Source organism: Pelecanus crispus, chromosome 1 (assembly GCF_030463565.1).
Source record: "Pelecanus crispus isolate bPelCri1 chromosome 1, bPelCri1.pri, whole genome shotgun sequence".
NCBI classification, from domain to species: Eukaryota; Metazoa; Chordata; class Aves; order Pelecaniformes; family Pelecanidae; genus Pelecanus; species Pelecanus crispus.
Window position 1 is genome coordinate 1,640,868 of NC_134643.1, and position 16,294 is coordinate 1,657,161.

General features: G+C 47.7%; 1 protein-coding gene across 2 annotated transcripts in view; it reads left to right on the forward strand.

Moving 5' to 3' along the window:
* Positions 1–16,294, forward strand: part of NRF1 (nuclear respiratory factor 1) — a 71,678-nt gene that overhangs the window by 19,644 nt on the left and 35,740 nt on the right. For both annotated transcript variants that reach the window (XM_075712171.1, XM_075712179.1), the window contains exons 2-7: positions 605–836; positions 2,938–3,052; positions 5,291–5,417; positions 6,003–6,143; positions 13,662–13,820; positions 14,826–15,023. In XM_075712171.1, the coding sequence (XP_075568286.1) occupies positions 614–836; positions 2,938–3,052; positions 5,291–5,417; positions 6,003–6,143; positions 13,662–13,820; positions 14,826–15,023 (963 nt within the window). In that variant the 5' untranslated portion in view covers positions 605–613. The remainder of the gene's footprint in view (positions 1–604; positions 837–2,937; positions 3,053–5,290; positions 5,418–6,002; positions 6,144–13,661; positions 13,821–14,825; positions 15,024–16,294) is intronic.

Below are 16,294 nucleotides of genomic sequence, written 5' to 3' on the forward strand. Positions count from 1 at the left end.
GGTTTACCACTAGATGCATTAAATAAATATGCTTTATGTAATATTTGTGCTTTGGTTGTAATGATTTTGCCTGCTTCCGGAGTCTAAACAAGTAATGCAACAAAAGTGGTCTGTAGAACGCAACTTGCTGCCAGTAAACTTCTGTACTGGCACCCTCGTTTGTGTTCTGAGCTATTGAGGTTGGAGGAGGGAGATTATGTATCGGCCTTGCACATCTTCCCTGAAAGCTAGATCTTGAAGTGGCAAACATAAGTTCCAGCTTTGATCAGACCTCTTAATATGTAGTGTGTGCGGGGCACATAATCTTGGGTCTACAAGATCCTTAAAGACCTTTCCTCCAGCAAAGATGACTGCCCTGGGTGTTATGCCATGTTGTTTGGAAGTACGGGTTTTTCAAAACTCTTAAACTTCAAGTTCCTCTTCTGGCTCCTGGTGCAGTCGTTATTTCCCTCTCATAGAAGACCACTGCCACTGGGGGAGGTAATCTCTTGTTCCCTCTTGGTCGTGGCCTGCTTGCCTATCTGGCTCAGAAACCTTTGGCTGCCCTCCCTTATGGTGCATCGTGTCAGTAACCCCTTCCCATGATTTTTGTCTCCTCTGGCAGTAGCTATTGATGGAAGAACACGGGGTGACCCAAACAGAGCACATGGCCACCATCGAGGCCCACGCAGTGGCCCAGCAGGTGCAGCAGGTCCATGTGGCCACCTACACAGAGCACAGCATGCTGAGTGCGGATGAAGACTCGCCGTCTTCGCCGGAGGACACCTCCTACGATGACTCCGACATCCTCAACTCCACGGCTGCCGACGAGGTCACCGCTCACCTGGCTGCGGCAGGTAAAGTCAGCGGGATGCTCGGCGTCGTTCGCCTAACGTAGGGTTTGTGCAGAGGTCGCAAACAGTGCTTGAGGGTGGTGGGTGATCTTGTCACCCCACGGGATGCTCTAAAAGCTTCCTTATTGCCCTGGCTTTAATAGCGCTTCTTCGCAAGGTCTGCTGGCTGGTTGAATCTTGCATCTCTTTATTTGTGTGTAATATAGAGGTACTGGGAATAAGAGATTGGTTTGTACAATAAAAAAGGTCCCTGGTAAATGCTGCCTCAAAAAACAAAACTAAAATACCGAATATGGCAAAGAGCAAGCTTATTTCAGGCCCATATAAACAACAGCAAAAATAACCCAGGAGTGCTACCCAGCCCTGCTTAGCCAGGGAGCTCCCATGCTAGGCCTCTGCCAAGGAGATGCCACAAAGGGTCCTGGGCGTATCTAGACTGGGAAAGTATTTCAGAATCACAAACTCCTTCCAGTGAAGCCCCTGCCAGATTTGCCTTGTAGTGGATCTGCCTCACTAGTAGAAAAATGCAGTGATAAATAAGCACTCATAGACTTGTCTGACTCCTTATCAGACTTTATCTGGGGAATAAAGCTCTTGATGTGCTTGACTGAACCTGTGAAGTTCCACCACCACGCTGAGCATCCCACACCCTTTGCTTGTTAATTTTCCAACCTCAGCTCCCGCAGGATGTTTTCTTTCCTCCTTCCCTTCTAGCACACAAGCTTTTCAGGCCTGGGTGGTGGTTGCAGGAGGGGCATCTCGTGGCTCTCGCCTGCCTGCGAGCCCTCCCGGTGCAGGAACTGCCCGGTGCCCCTCCAGCCCCTGGCCAGGTAGGCACGAGCCAGGAGCTGCCCCACTTCCCCAGGGCAGGCGGCTGCAGTTCGTGGCATGGGCTAGCACATCCAGCCCAAAGCTTGCCCGAGAACCCAGCGTGGCCCTTCCTTGCTTCTCCGGAGCAAATGTTTTTCCAGTCCCGCAAAAGGCAACGTTTTTATTCTTTTTTCACAAGCACAGGATCGTTGGAGCAATATGCAGCGGTGCTTGCTGCGCCTGCCGTGGGTAGTGCTCAGGTAGTTCGTTACTGATTAACAAAACCTGGCTATGTAGTATCAGCCCAGAGCTCTGTCCATTACAGCGTCCCGTCTTCCAGAGCAGCTGCCTGGAGAAAACGTATAATCAGATGCTACTTTTGTTATCATCTACCAGCTTCCACCGATGGGTAGCTTAGGATTTCCTGATCCAGCAGCTGCATCTTTGTTAAACACAAAAATACAGCGCTTTTATGACCCCTGATGTGATCTTTCACCTCTGACATATGGAGAAACTACAGACAGAGCAACTGAGTTCTGCTCAGGAGTCTAAGGCAAGTCTTGAGCCTGCATTAGAGACCAGGCCTTTTTGACTCTGACCCTGCACTCATTTCTGGAGATCACCGATAGAAACACAATCCACTGCATGTTACTTGGTTTACTTCCAATTAACTTAATGAAACTTCCCCTTACATAGATTTTGCGTCTAGAGTTTGATCACGAAAGCAGCGGCACTGCCCTGCCATGGTCCCCGCTATTCTTCAGGGGGCTGTTGCAGGACACTGCTGATGACTCTGGATTTACAATTTCTTTCACATCAGAGCTGGTTCTTAATCCCTGGGGAAAGCCTTGGACTTCTGATGCTGTGATCCAAGCAGGATTCATGGCATTGTACCCAGCCTCTTCTCCCCTGCCACCGTGATCTCCTTGACTGCAGTCAGTTATTTAAAGTCTTGGCATACCTGAGAGTTTTTCAGTGTGTTTGTAAGACAAAATAAATAATTATGTCATTGCATGGAAAACTCTGGACTGAAAGGTGTGGTTTTCACCTGGGACTGAGCTGGGACTTACCAGTCTGGGGAATGGAGCCTTTTGATACACCTCTCCGATGCTGGAGAGGAGGGATCCCGGCTGCTGGGGAGCTCAGCGGGGAATTTGGGTCACTCCAGTCCGGTGGGGAGGCCCTTGAGCTGAGCCTTTGGGACCCATCCCTGTTGGGGGGGCAATGGCGATGTCCTTTCTGGCCAGTTCCTGAGCTGTGTGCGCTGATTCACCCTTTGTGGTTTGATTTCCAGGCCCTGTGGGGATGGCAGCAGCTGCTGCCGTGGCAACGGGTAAAAAACGAAAGCGACCACATGTTTTTGAATCCAACCCGTCAATTCGCAAGAGGCAGCAGACGCGTTTGCTACGGTAAGGTCTCCTGCCTGCACTCTTGACGTCTCGGTCTGCATCCTTGATCTGTCTCCAGTGCCGTGCACGGTGAGACCGTGTGCTGTCCAGAAGTTGCTCAGCTTGGAGACTTTTTTGGACATCTTTTCTGGAATCCAAGAGCTGTGGTTTAGTTTGCAGAAATGGGTGAAATTGCAGCTCTGCTAATCTTTAATGTGATATTATGATCTCCAGGACTGACACGATTGTTCTGGTGGGATCCACCATTCTGTTTTAACCCCAGCTGGTCACAAGTTGTATCTGTCCTGGTAACATTGCCTTACAAGATATTTGTAGTGGCTTTAACAGCAGCTGGCCTGAGAATCTGGAGCTACAGCCATATCCCAGCTCTGCAGTGGCACGAAGCACTTACCTACCTAACAACAAAAGTCTTTTCTGCATTATGAAATGATCCCATGAATAAATCTAGTGTGTGTACCTGCATTTCCTTTGCCAGCAGACCCCGTTGTTTGAGCTCCACGCTGAAGGTGGAGCCAGCCTGTAGCGCACAGTGTTGGGGGAGAATAATCGAGAGGAGACATCTGCCAGAGCTGAAACGCTTTCTTTGGCTTTAGAAACTTGCTCTGTAGACACCAAACTTCTGTAGCCCTTCAGGTGTTGCATTACAGGTGCTCTGAGGCTGTCTGCCCGCCTGATGGCCACCTAGGAGCACTGGTGCTGAAGTGACTGCACAGGCTTTCCGCAAGCCTGGAGAGATCACCTGCAATTCCATCTTCAGGAAGCATTTGTAAATATTGGCTGGTACTTCTTACTAGGCTTTGGAACAAAGCAATTCTTGCTTTTTAAATCGTTTTGGATTTAATTGGGTTATCTCGCGAGAGCTGGGGTATTTGTCACCCTGTTTCTTGCTGGCTTCCTCTTACATGTACACTTAATGCACTGAAACAGCGATGGACAGAGTTTTGCCTTTTCTCCTTCTCTCCTATTCTAACTCTTGTAAAGTTGGTGAGAAATTAAGTTGGTTTCCTTATATTCTGCTTACTCAGCAGATGAGTCCCACAACACCTTTTGCACATGATCAAACTGGAACAAAGCGGAGCAGGGTTAGTGTTAAATAATATTCCCTGGGAGAGGACTCCCATTTTTTTTTATAGCTCCATTCTGTTTTTCCCTCCTTCCCCCAACTCTGCTGACCTGGCCATGTTTATTGCAATGTTTCTGAAGAGCAAATTCTTTTCTCTCTTGAAATGCGAATGATATGTTTTTAAAAAAAAACTCCTATTTAAAGGATTTCTCCTCTCTTCATGCGACTACTTCATTTTACTACCTGCAAATTACTGACAAAATGCATCATTTTTTTTCACTCTGATCAATTTGACATGTTTGTGCTTGATATTTACACCACTGTGAATCGAGTGGAAAGTTACAGTTTCTGGTTCTGGGATCTCTGCGTAGCTGGTGGTGGTGGTGGTGCTTTTTGGCAACGTGTCTGCTGCTAACAGCAGGTTCTGAAACGAGCAGGGCAGATACTAAATGGAGTGCTCAGGTTATCTGGTGGTAACGGCTGCTTCTCTCTTGCTTTATGACTTTCTGCCAACATTTCTGACACATTCTCTTGCATTGCTTAAAAGTTGAATAAGAGGTGGAAAGTATACGACGGAACATTTTCTTCCTACAGAGAGATCATTCCAAAGGGACTTGCTGATGTGGCAGGTGTCTGAATACCTGGGTTTCCTGTGCTGAGCTGTTGCAATATTTCTGGTTCTTGCCTGTCCTGTAGTTGTAGGTTGAATTCTTACAGTTCTGTTTTGAGCAGGACTTTGGTACTAGAGAATTGCAGTGCACTGTTAACAAGGCTGGATGTAAAACAACCTGTGTTTGCAGTCCTTTTTTGTTGAATCATTCAAGTTCTTTACAAGTTTTGTATTGTTAATACACTTAGAGGGTGACAGAATGGATAAGCAGACTCTTGCCGTCCTAGCTTTGCTGCTCTGGTGATTTCTCTTTACTTTTTACATCAATGGAAAAAAGGAGAGAAGGGAGAATAATTGATATTTGAGCTACTGGATGACTGCAGGGAGCGCAGCAGGCCTGCGGGAGCAGAGGAATAAGCAGTATATGTGGCTAATCTGACCAGCTGGGGCTCCATTTCTCACCTGGTTTGTGAATGGGTAGCATTAAGAAAGGGAGTTTATAACGCAAAAGGTTGTGTTTCAACAGGGCTTTCAGCTGATGCCTATTCACTCTTTTGTCTCTCAGGAAGCTCCGAGCCACGCTGGATGAGTACACCACCAGAGTAGGGCAGCAGGCCATCGTTCTGTGCATCTCGCCCTCCAAACCCAATCCCGTCTTTAAAGTATTCGGTGCTGCACCCTTGGAGAACGTGGTAGGTGTCTGTAGGAAAAGCCTTGTAATAAATTGCTCGCCTTCTCTGCAGGTTTCATTCTGCTCAAGGCAGCCTTGCAAGCCTGGTAGTGATCTGAAGGTTATGTTTAAAACCCTGGAAATGGGAGTTGAGAGCATATGGACATGAGTGTCGCACTGACGTCCTGTCTTCTCTGCATGAATGGTTGCCTAGCACATCTCACCAGGGTTGCATATCCTGGATTAAAAATCAGAGGGAGCAGGTAGTGATGACATGTTGAACTCAGCTCAGCTGTCAGTGCTTGCACCTTGTTGCAGACCAGACAGTAAACGGAGCATATCCTGACCATGATAAATCTTGCTTCACAACTTTTCTTTTAATCCCATAAATACTTCCACTTGCCAGTGTTACTTGATATTTCATCATCAGCTCTTTGATGTGGCCAAGTCTTCGGGGCCAGTGGGTATTTTTTTTCTTGCCAGCTGTGGCATTGTTTGCTCCTTCTGTTCTGCAGCACCTTGGGGAAGGTGGCTGGCCCTGCATCCTTGCCCTCGCCTCTTCTGGTGCTCCTTACCTTGTTTATCTGAGCTTAACGATTCCCCACAGGTACGCAAGTACAAGAGCATGATTCTGGAAGACCTGGAGTCCGCGCTAGCGGAGCATGCTCCTGCACCTCAGGAGGTTAACTCAGAGTTGCCACCCCTCACCATTGATGGCATTCCCGTCTCGGTGGACAAGATGACTCAGGTAAGCAGCCAGACATGGCAGAACCAGAGAGAGAGAGATTTGGCATCGTGCAGTCACATCCTGTTATTTTGCAGTGGAGCTTATGTCTACATCTCCAGGGGATGCATTTGATCTCGTCTTTCCCATGGGACTGTAACAGCTCAGATAGTAGTTAGATATGAAGCTTTGTTATTGGTGCTTATTTTCTACATGAAACAGTAGAGATGCTGGTGAGGACTCGAGCTCAGGCTGCTGGGAGCATTTCCCTTTGAGTTGTTTTTGTCACCTCCCATAAACTATGAACAGGGCAGATATTTGTTCCGCACTTTGCAGTGGTTTTTAGGCACTGAGGTCAGGAAGGTTGCTTGTGGAGTACCGTTTTGGCTTATCCCCCTTGGACATGTCTTGTGTCTCTAGTTCATTCCCTCCTGTTTTCCGCTGTGGATTGGAGCAGAGGAGAGCTTGCCGACGGTTTAACTCCAGGTCAGACCCTGAGGGAGATACTTCTGATGGAGCCAGGGAGTCATCTGCCCTAGGGATGTGGGGGACTCCCTTTGTCTCCAGGTCCAGCCCTTTGCTGACCTCGTTATTACTAGGAGAAAGTGGAGGGGACCCCCCCAGGGAAACTTCCTTGGTGCGGGAGGGATCATCTGTAGGGAAATCTCCTTCCCCTGGGGTGCAGGGCCTGAATGCAGGCGAGTGTGTTTTGCAGGAGGCACTGGATACGCTCTGATGCACCACAACAAATTTTAAATGCTGAAAGCTGGTTTCTTCAGAGGGAGTAGCAAGGTGGAAAGGTCGGAGGCTTTGGGCAACATACAAAGAGGTGCTGTAGTAGAGCAAAGATGTGCGGATTTCCTCTGTGCTCTGCAGAAAGATCACATTCTGGTCAAAACACCATTTCCATTACTTAGGTGGAATCAGACAAGCTCACACTTCCAATAAAATTTTACAAAGAAATCTACTGTGCCTTGGCTGGTTACAGATCATGTTCCTAATCCGTGACAACATAAGACAAAACTTAGTTGCTAGATTTTTAAGCCGCTGTGAAAGGTGGTATCTGCAAGAGCTGTTCACAGGCAGCTTTTGCTTTGTATCATTAACAGTTTCCCATGAAAACGGAAAGTAAAAAATGGAAACATTTTACTTTTAAAGTAAAATGAAAGACCATCGAAAGATCACAGGTACGTAGCTCTGAGTTCATTGCTATTGGCAAACAAAACGCTTGCGTTTATCTGACTTCTTTATGGCCTCGTTGTTGTAGTAATTAGGCTCAGTAATAGCAAGAGAAGTGCCTAGGACTTAAAACAAGGACAGGGAGACATCTAGGTGGAGATTTGCTCGGGCAGCGGGAGGCCATCCTAGCGCGGTGCAAGTAGTGAAGCTGGAGGTGCTCATGCCCGCAGCATGTGGGCTCTGAGGAAGGAACAAAGCAAATGAGCTGTTGCTGGTGGAGCGGTGGAAAGAAATGAGAGAGAAATGAGTGCGGATGAATGAGATCAGGATGTGAAGTGGTTGCAATCCAGTAATACATCTGAAAAACTTTTCTGGTTTGCAGTGCGCGGAATATGTGCGCGTATAAAAGGGCCAATAAAAAGATCTGTCAACTCTTCGGCTGTTAATGTTGCATGTGCCATCAAAGCAGCAATAAAAGTGATAAGCTCTCACTTCAGAGAAGCCTTCAGCTGGATTTATAATGCATATTGTTTATTTTTTGTGATAGAGTTGGAAATTAAATATTTTAACATCAAAGGCTGCCGAAGTGTTTTCTGCTTCTATTTTACGGGTAAAATACTAACATCCATAGAATTCTATGGGTAAAATACTAATGCTTTTCATGATAAGCTAAAAATAAGGTTGGAGACTTTTTTTTCTTCCAAACATGACATGGCCTTGGTCTTCAGGAAACATTGCGCAAAGATTTGGCCAAGCCAAGTTGCAGCTGGGGTTTGATTGCTTTGCATTTTCACGTGTGAAGCAGCTCTCCAGTCCGAGGCACTAGTTGCTGGCAGGGCTTTTCCCCCCCGCCCCACACGCAACACTCCTGTGTTTCCAGGCTTCTTGTGGCTCTGTTTAATGCAAAACGGTTTTTCTTCTCCATGTTCTGCAGGGCCTTCAGTCAGCAAGCGTGCAAACTGCTGATGCAACAGCATAGCAACGTAGAACCTCTTATTTCAAGTCCTCTCATGCTGCGTTATGGTAAAACAAATACCTTGTTAGGAGTAGCCCTCGTCTTTTTTGTGCAATGTGATAACTCAAGACAGCTTTGTGAAGAAGGTTTCTCCTGAGCTGTGGGCAGAGTCCACACTCTTCGTGCCCTGTTTGGCTAACCATCGCTGTCCCAGTTAGCCCAGCCACTGTGGTTTACGTGCGTGATGTGGGCACCCAGTGCTGCCTCGGTTTCCCCGCCTATCACATAGGGATGATGTTTTGTAAATGTCTTTTAAAAAATGTTGAGATCCTTGCATGGCTGCCAGGCCACTTGAGGACAGAGCACTAGAAGTAGTGGATGGGACTGCGGACTCCTGGGTGGGTTTTCACAACTCAGCAGGTCTGTCTGTCTTGTAAAATTTTCAAGGAGTAAGATGGGGCATGTGGTGCTTATGAGATGATTTTGTGGCTGAAAGCATCCAGCTGCTATGTAGTTTTTGCCAGACTTGGGGGCAAACGTTAAATGGAAACAAAACACAGATATACTGAACACAATGAGGACACCGTGCTCTCTTTTTTTGGCCACAATTGCAATTTGAAATACATTTCTTTTGAGAGAGTGGATGATAACTGACTCCTACGTTGCTGCAACCTGTTGCACAGCCAGAAGTGCCATCGGTTTTTTTGTAGGAACCTGGATTCCTAGAGCTGCCAATATAGTTCCTTGTATTTGCTAACAAGAAATGAGCTTTTTCAACGAAGTTGCACAAAGCCCCGTGGAAAACAGAAATATTTATAAATATAAATTGGGTAGCGCAATTAAGAGGTGTGTCACAGGGAGTGGAAAAACGAGGCCTCTGCTTTCAGCAGGTGTCAGCAGGCAGGTGGTAGAGGCATTAGTTCCTCAATAAGGAGGTGAAAATAACTCTCCTTTTAATTGCTCTGCTTCCCTGGTGGTCTTGAGGGAAATAAAGCCTTTACTAGCCTGAGCAAAGATGCTTCAATAAACTTGCGAACAGAGAGCATCACCCACCTTGGCTGTGCAGAAAAAAAAGGTATTGTGGTGGGGCTTTTACCCTGCAGCCATTACACAGAGAAATCTCATCGCTTTATGGACTTTGGCTACGTTGACACTTATACGTCAGACCTGAGTTTGCCCCTAAACTTGTTCTCAATTGCTCGCTGATATGATTAAGGAGTAAGATTGGGTAATGCTGAGGTCGATGCTTCAGTCACCTCTTGCCAAGGTCACTAGAATTTGTTTATGCTTTTCTGAACAGGTGATTTGTCCTTTAATCTGACTTTTTTTAAACTTAATATGCCCCTGTGATTTGCAGTCTGCTTATAGAAGCCAACTAAGTTTATCTGGGCCTCTCCAAAATCATCTTGCCGTCTGTTTGCATACTGCCCTGCAAAAAGCTTTCGCACAAACAGCAGATATCTTTATATGCCTATCAGTTTGCATGTAGGAGCAGCCAAGCACTGAAAGACGGTAACTAAACTCAGTTTGCAGGTGTCGGATCCTCCTCATGGAGAGGGGCAGGGGTGATCCCGCAGTGCTGGACCCCGTTGCCTGGGTGCGAGGCTTGCTAGTGCTCCCTTCTGGTCCACGTCAGAGGTGTGGTATGGCGACAGCCTGTGTTTCTGTTCTCCCAGCAGGTCGTCGTCGTGTGGCAGAGGGATCATCCTTGTTCTGCAGTGGAGGCACCCCAGAGTTAGGAATCGGGTCCCCTGTGCAGCTGAGCTCTAGCACTGGACGGTTGTTCCAGCAGGATGGGAAGGGTAGCTAATCCTGTGAGGTACCAGATACAAGGATGAACGTATACTTCTGACTGCCATGCAGGCAGCTGCCTGCTTTTACAGCATTTAAGCTCAGAGCCTGCATCGTGCCTCGTTTCCAGCAAGAACAAGCAGTCATGTCCAGTGCTCGGATCTCCAAACTCTGCTAGGAGGTGGTGATCCCGAGAGGCACAGCCTGCTCCCCAGGTGTACCCCTTTGAAACATTAGAACTAGTTGCTTATTCTTACGACTTGACCACGGTTTCAGGGTAGAAGAGGAGAAAGATTTGCATAAAGAGTGAATCCGTGAGCAGACACTTCTGTGGGGAGACCCATAGCACCTCCTGCTTTTTGACCTGATGACCAGGTTATTAATTTTGCATTGGATTTCTGTGGCCAGGCATAAACTGATGCATCTGCTGGGTGCTGAGTGCTGTCACTTCTTGTTGAGGACACCCAGGCTGACCCTCTGCCTCATCTTTGCCATGATGAAGTTATGACAGCGGCAAGCCCGCTCTCATCCTGCCTGCCAGAAAGCACCCGGCAGTGGGACCTTGCAGAGTTCGGTCAGGGCCATGCGGGTTTTTGTAGCAGGAAATTCATGATGACAGCTCAGTTGCTGCCTTGACAGATGCCTGGCTTTTTAATCTGAATGTTTAAACATTAATTGGAACTTTAAACTTAAAGAACACTTAGTCTAAAATTGGCTGTTGCAAAAAGAAGGGCCAGTGAACAAAATACCTGGGTGCTTTGCTGTGACTGCTGCTTTGCCCTCTTCCACTTTCAGGTGCAGCCGAGGTCCTGTGTGGACTTGACCTTGCTTTTCCCAGGTGCTGCTTTTTGGAGATCCTGAGGCTGAGCTGTGGGGACAGGTAGAAAATTCCCAGCCACAGGTTTGCTCCCTTCTAGAAACCACTTTCCTTAGCAGGGCATAAACCTTAAGACTGGAACATTGCTTAGTGCTCCGCATGCAGGACAACTTGTTGTTTCCAGCACTGGAGTGCACTTGCCTTTGCTTTGGGCCATTGCAAATGGTAGAATGAGGATTAGTCACTACTGCTAACACTTGAGCTTAACATTAAAACTTAGAAGACACTCCGTCTGTGTTCCAAAGGGCGTCAAAGAAGCATTTCTGATAGTTTCTCTCAAATCCTTCGTACTGGAGATTAGATCAGCCCTTTCCAGAGCTGACAACCATGCACACCGGAGTGAACTGCTGTCTTTTTTTAGCAGAGATTGGATTTTCGGGTGGTTCGTGGATGGAGTCAGCAGAACGTATGGCTCCGCAGATGAAGCGGTCGCACCGGTTCCTCCCAACTGTGCCCCGAGAGATGCGGGGTCTTTGTCTCAGTGCCGTAGCCTGTGTCAGAGCCCTGCGAGCTGCCCGGGTGAGGTCTCGTTATGGCACTAATTAGAGAAGTCCTTGCGCTGGAGCAGGTTGTAACGCTGCTGCTGATTGTCTCCCTGGCGGATTAAAGGCAAACCCTCCTTAACAAGTGCCTTGAGTAGCTTGAGCCGCTGAACTCCCTAGGACCAGTAATTAATCCATCTGGTAACAAGGAGCATGGCTTTTGCAGACAGCAATTCTAGGAAGGAGCTTTTAACTGTTTTTGCACCAGGCAACTCAATGCCGTTAGCAGGTTTATTTGACTGAATAAATGGGGCCTCAACCGGGGATCCTGATGCATGTCAGGGTGAGTGTTGGCCCTACAGTACAGATGGGAAAGCTGCATCACGGGCAGGCTTGGCCTGGGCTGGAAAAAAGGGCACCAAAGTGGTTGACACTGTGTGTGAGCATGGGTGAGCAGGTGGCTTTTTTGTGCCTCCGTTTATAATTCAGGGTTTTGGTATGGCTTCTCCGAGATGGCTCGGGGTGTCCATGGAGTGGAGGAACTGAAATGCAGCTGCTTCTCTGAGCAGGGGTGGTTCTTCTACAGTGTGCAGCAGATACACTATATATGAACCCACAAATATACTGGATTTTTATTGCCTTTAAAGTCCCTAGCCACTGCTGCAAACTGTATGCAGTGCAGTAAATCATGCATACAAAGAAGTTGTGTTCTTTCTACCAAAACACACTTCAATTTTTCTATTTAACTGTGTAAGCCAGGGCCCATGTTACATCTTCCAGCTGGGCTCTGGCTTTGAAGAGCAGTCCTGTGTCCGAAAGAGCCGCTGCAGATCCCAGTGCATTTAGCGGTGTGCTTAGGGACTTCAGGCTTTTTGCAGAGACCACAGAGACAATCTGCAGCCTCCTGTTTCTCTGAAGCATTCCTCCCTTCCTCTGTCTGACAGATGTTAGAGGGGACTGTAGTACATACTCCCTATGCTAACGTGGAAAAGGAAGCTTGTAAATGAGTTGATTTACAGCTTGGAGCCAATGGATACAATATCCAGACTGGAACCGGGATGTTATTTGAGCAGGATCCTGGCTCGGAGGAATGGACGCTGTTATGGCTGAAGATCAGGGATGGGTGAGAAGTCCTCCATGAGCTGACCCGTGTCTCTGCTAGCTGGGACCGCGTTGTGGCTGTGGCACCAATCGGTGCTGGACCCGTTGTGCTCTTCCATGGCTGTGCCCTGGAGCCCTGAACGTGCAGGTGTCTTGGGGCTGTAAGGTGGCCCAAGGAGTCCCAGAGGCACCATCACAAGCTCAGATAACTTGCTATTAAAGCTATGAAAGGATGCAGGGAGGTGTTCAGGGAGGTGCAGCTATTCAGCTTTAAGTTAACGTGGTTTTCTCCGACGTATGTGGTCTTGAGCACTGTTTCTCTTCCTGCTCTGTTTCTGCAGCTGAACCAACCTTTTCTGAGGCTCCAGGCAGTCCCCAGTATAAAACCCAAATGTGTCATAAAACCCTGTGTGAGTTTTGTATTCCCTTTGATAACACTAAGGATATTACTTGCTCTTGGCGACATATCTGCTCGATTTGCTTTGCAAGTGTGTTCTTAAGGTATTGTCTCCTGATGGTAAAGGCAGTCACTAGTTGACCAGTTTTTGTGGGTGCTAAGGAGAACTAAAATCGGGTTGAAAGGTGTCCCCACGCTGGCAAAAGTTAAGAGGAGATTCGGAAAATTAGTCCAGTGTGTGTTATGTTCTGCAGGGGTGGAGAAGTAGATGCGTGATATTTGTTTTTTACATTGAGGCGGCTCGCTGAAGCTCCATCCTCTTCGCAGCATCTCTACAATGTACATCAGCTCGCATCTGAGTTCCTGTGGCAGTGGGGATGTTGAGTGTGGTTTTTATTGTGTTATTCTGATTCTTTTTTTTATTTATTTATTTTTTCTCCGTCTCGGGTTTGTTAGCTCTCTTCACGGTAGTGTTGAACCATGAAGTGTGTTAATACAGTGTGTGTTTGCCTTATTGTTGTAACTGGCTGACTTAATTTTGTTTCTGCTCTTCCACATGCTACTAAGGTGTTCTCAGTTGAGTCCTGGGAGAAGATGGTAAAGTATTTGTCCATCTTCCTTAGGCATTCAGGCCTCTTCCAGTTGATAGTTCCAGCAGGATGGAAGTTAAACATAACAACTTTGTACTATGCACCTCAAAACTACCAGAGATATGAGTTCCTAAAAAAACCTCTCAACCCTCTTACGTGATTTGTTCCAGGCACAGCTGCGAGCTTTCATCCCCGAGATGCTGAAGTATTCCACGGGTCGCGGGAAACCAGGCTGGGGCAAGGAAAGCTGCAAGCCCATCTGGTGGCCTGAGGACATTCCATGGGCCAACGTTCGCAGCGATGTCCGCACAGAGGAACAGAAGCAGCGGGTGTGTATCCCATGTCTGCCTGCCTTCAAATTGAGTACAGGGGCTTGCGACCAGTTTTTGTGGGAATAGTTTTCCCCTCAAGTGACAGAGAAACTATGACATTGGCCCTTCCTTGACTTCATGTCAGACATTCAGCCTGGGAGAGCAATGAGGTGAGAGAGGCGTAACCTTCAATCTGCCCTGTCCCTGCTGGGATTGTGTGACAAGCAGGTATCTGAACCACATCTCTTTCTGCAGCGGGTGCCCTTTTCTTTAGTTGTAGAACCTGCTCACCTCTGTGGCCTTAGGAAGCAGCCTACCCAGCCTAAGACAAGTCTACTCTCCAAGTATGGAGTTCATCTACCGTAGAGTCTGTACCATGGCCTCTTGAAGCCTTTGAAGGGTTACCGTCCCATCCTGAGCAGCAGGGACCTTTGTGCTTAAAGGGAGGTAGCCAAGGATGTGCAGTGGAGCCAGGGAAAAAAAGGAGTAGGAGAACTGAGTGAAAAGGTCTTGGATATCAGTTACGGCCATGGATCCTGTATGCAGGCGATGTTTCTACTAACCTGTCACAAGGAGATAATGAAAGCAAGCTACCAGGGTGTGCAAGGGGCAGGACTTGTGCAGGCTGATGTTGGTCTGGTTGGATGGGGAGGGATGCCTAGTGAGGCTGGAAATGGTGCTGTGGCAGTCGGTGCTTTCCTAGGTAGGGATGGTTTTCTACTTGTTGGCCCCAATCCCTGAGTTAGAATTCCTTGAAAGCTGGCGAAACAGATTTCATTGAGAAGTTTCCCTTTCCCTTGGCCAGATGTGCTCATTCTGTATCAGTACACAGCAGTGCAATAGCTCTCCAGGGTGATTTCTGAGTCTTGGGGAAAGGAGGGGATGAAGAGAGAAGGATTAGGTATTGGGGCCTTTTGAGAATTTGTTGAAAACTGCCCAGTATAACCCAGTAAAGTGTGCAAATCACAGCACTAGCAGCACTTTTTTACACTGACTCTTCGCTGTTTTTCATTCTGCTGGTAGGTGTCATGGACCCAAGCACTGCGGACTATCGTGAAGAACTGCTACAAGCAGCATGGGCGTGAAGACCTACTCTACGCGTTTGAGGATCAGCAGACACAGCAGCAGACTACGACCACACATAGTATAGCGCACCTGGTGCCATCACAGACAGTGGTACAAACCTTCAGTAACCCCGACGGCACTGTGTCCCTCATCCAGGTGAGTGAAACCCTCCGGCTTTTCCATTTCCAGCACAGCTGATGCGGGATCGAGTTCCCTGCGTCAGAGAGGTGGTTTAGAGCAAAGTCCTTTTGGTAGCTTAACTTGTCCTTCTAGAATTTTGCCTTTATCTGTATGTCTTAGCCCGCAGGCTTGTTAACCCAATGCTCCCACCCAAAGAGGCAGTCTCATCCTCTGTCTTCCCCACTCTCTCATCCCTTGTTCTCCTGTTACAGCAGTGCAAGCATTTCTGCAGCTATTTGGTCAAGCGATTCAGGGATCTGACCTGGATTTAACAAACCCATTTACGAACAAATACAGTTCCTCATGTGGCCACACAACGCCTGTGGTGGCGATGGGACGGAGCAATAGGAGGACAGGTGGTGGGACTGCCTTTCTTCAATGGCATGAAACATATCTTAATCTACGGCATTCGGTATTTCCGTGCCCCCTGTTCTTCATCTTACACCCTAAGTGTAATGTATATATTACACACACCAAATCCATATTTATCCTCATGATACCCCCTGCGGTAAGGATGCCTCTTACACCCTTTTGCAGAGGGGGATTCAGGGCAGAAGGGGCTGCGTTCAGGCGATGGCTCAGTGGTGCCGCTGTCTTCCCTGCGTTCCCTGTGTGGGGAGACAGGTTCTGGCAGCTCAGGATGTCAAAAATTTAAGTGCTGTCTTGAAACTTCCCAAGAACTCCTCGTGGGTGTGGGATTTGAACCTCAGTTTCCCCTGTGCCTCCGAACCACCGCTGCCCTCTCGTACCTAACTGGCCCAGTGGTTTGTCCCTCTTGAGCATCACGTTTTTAGTGAAGTCTCAAACATCGTTTTCTGTTGGCTATTCTCATCTCACAACCATGAAGATAAAAACATGGGGTGTGAGTTTGTTTTGGGGTTGTGAGTTGGTTTCTTTTTTTAACCTCCCCCAAATGAAAGCTTTTCAGTGATTGTTACAGCTTTCTGACCCCCCCTCCAAGGTCTGCCAGACTTGCCAGGCTGGTTCTGTTTGCTCACCTGCTAACAGTACATTTTCCCTTTGACTAGTGTTCTTTTAGGTGCTGGGCACCTGAGATCCCATTGACTTTCCAGCATTTATAGGTTTAATTCTCCTTAGAAACAAAGCTGCACATCTCCCTGTCTTTGTCTTTTCCCAGCTGTTAAATGGGGAAAAGGTAATTTCCAAATGCAGTGGGATGTTGAGGATGAGCTAATGTTTGCCCAAGTGCCTGGAGATGAGAGACCCGGTGAATGGTAAGCAAGGAG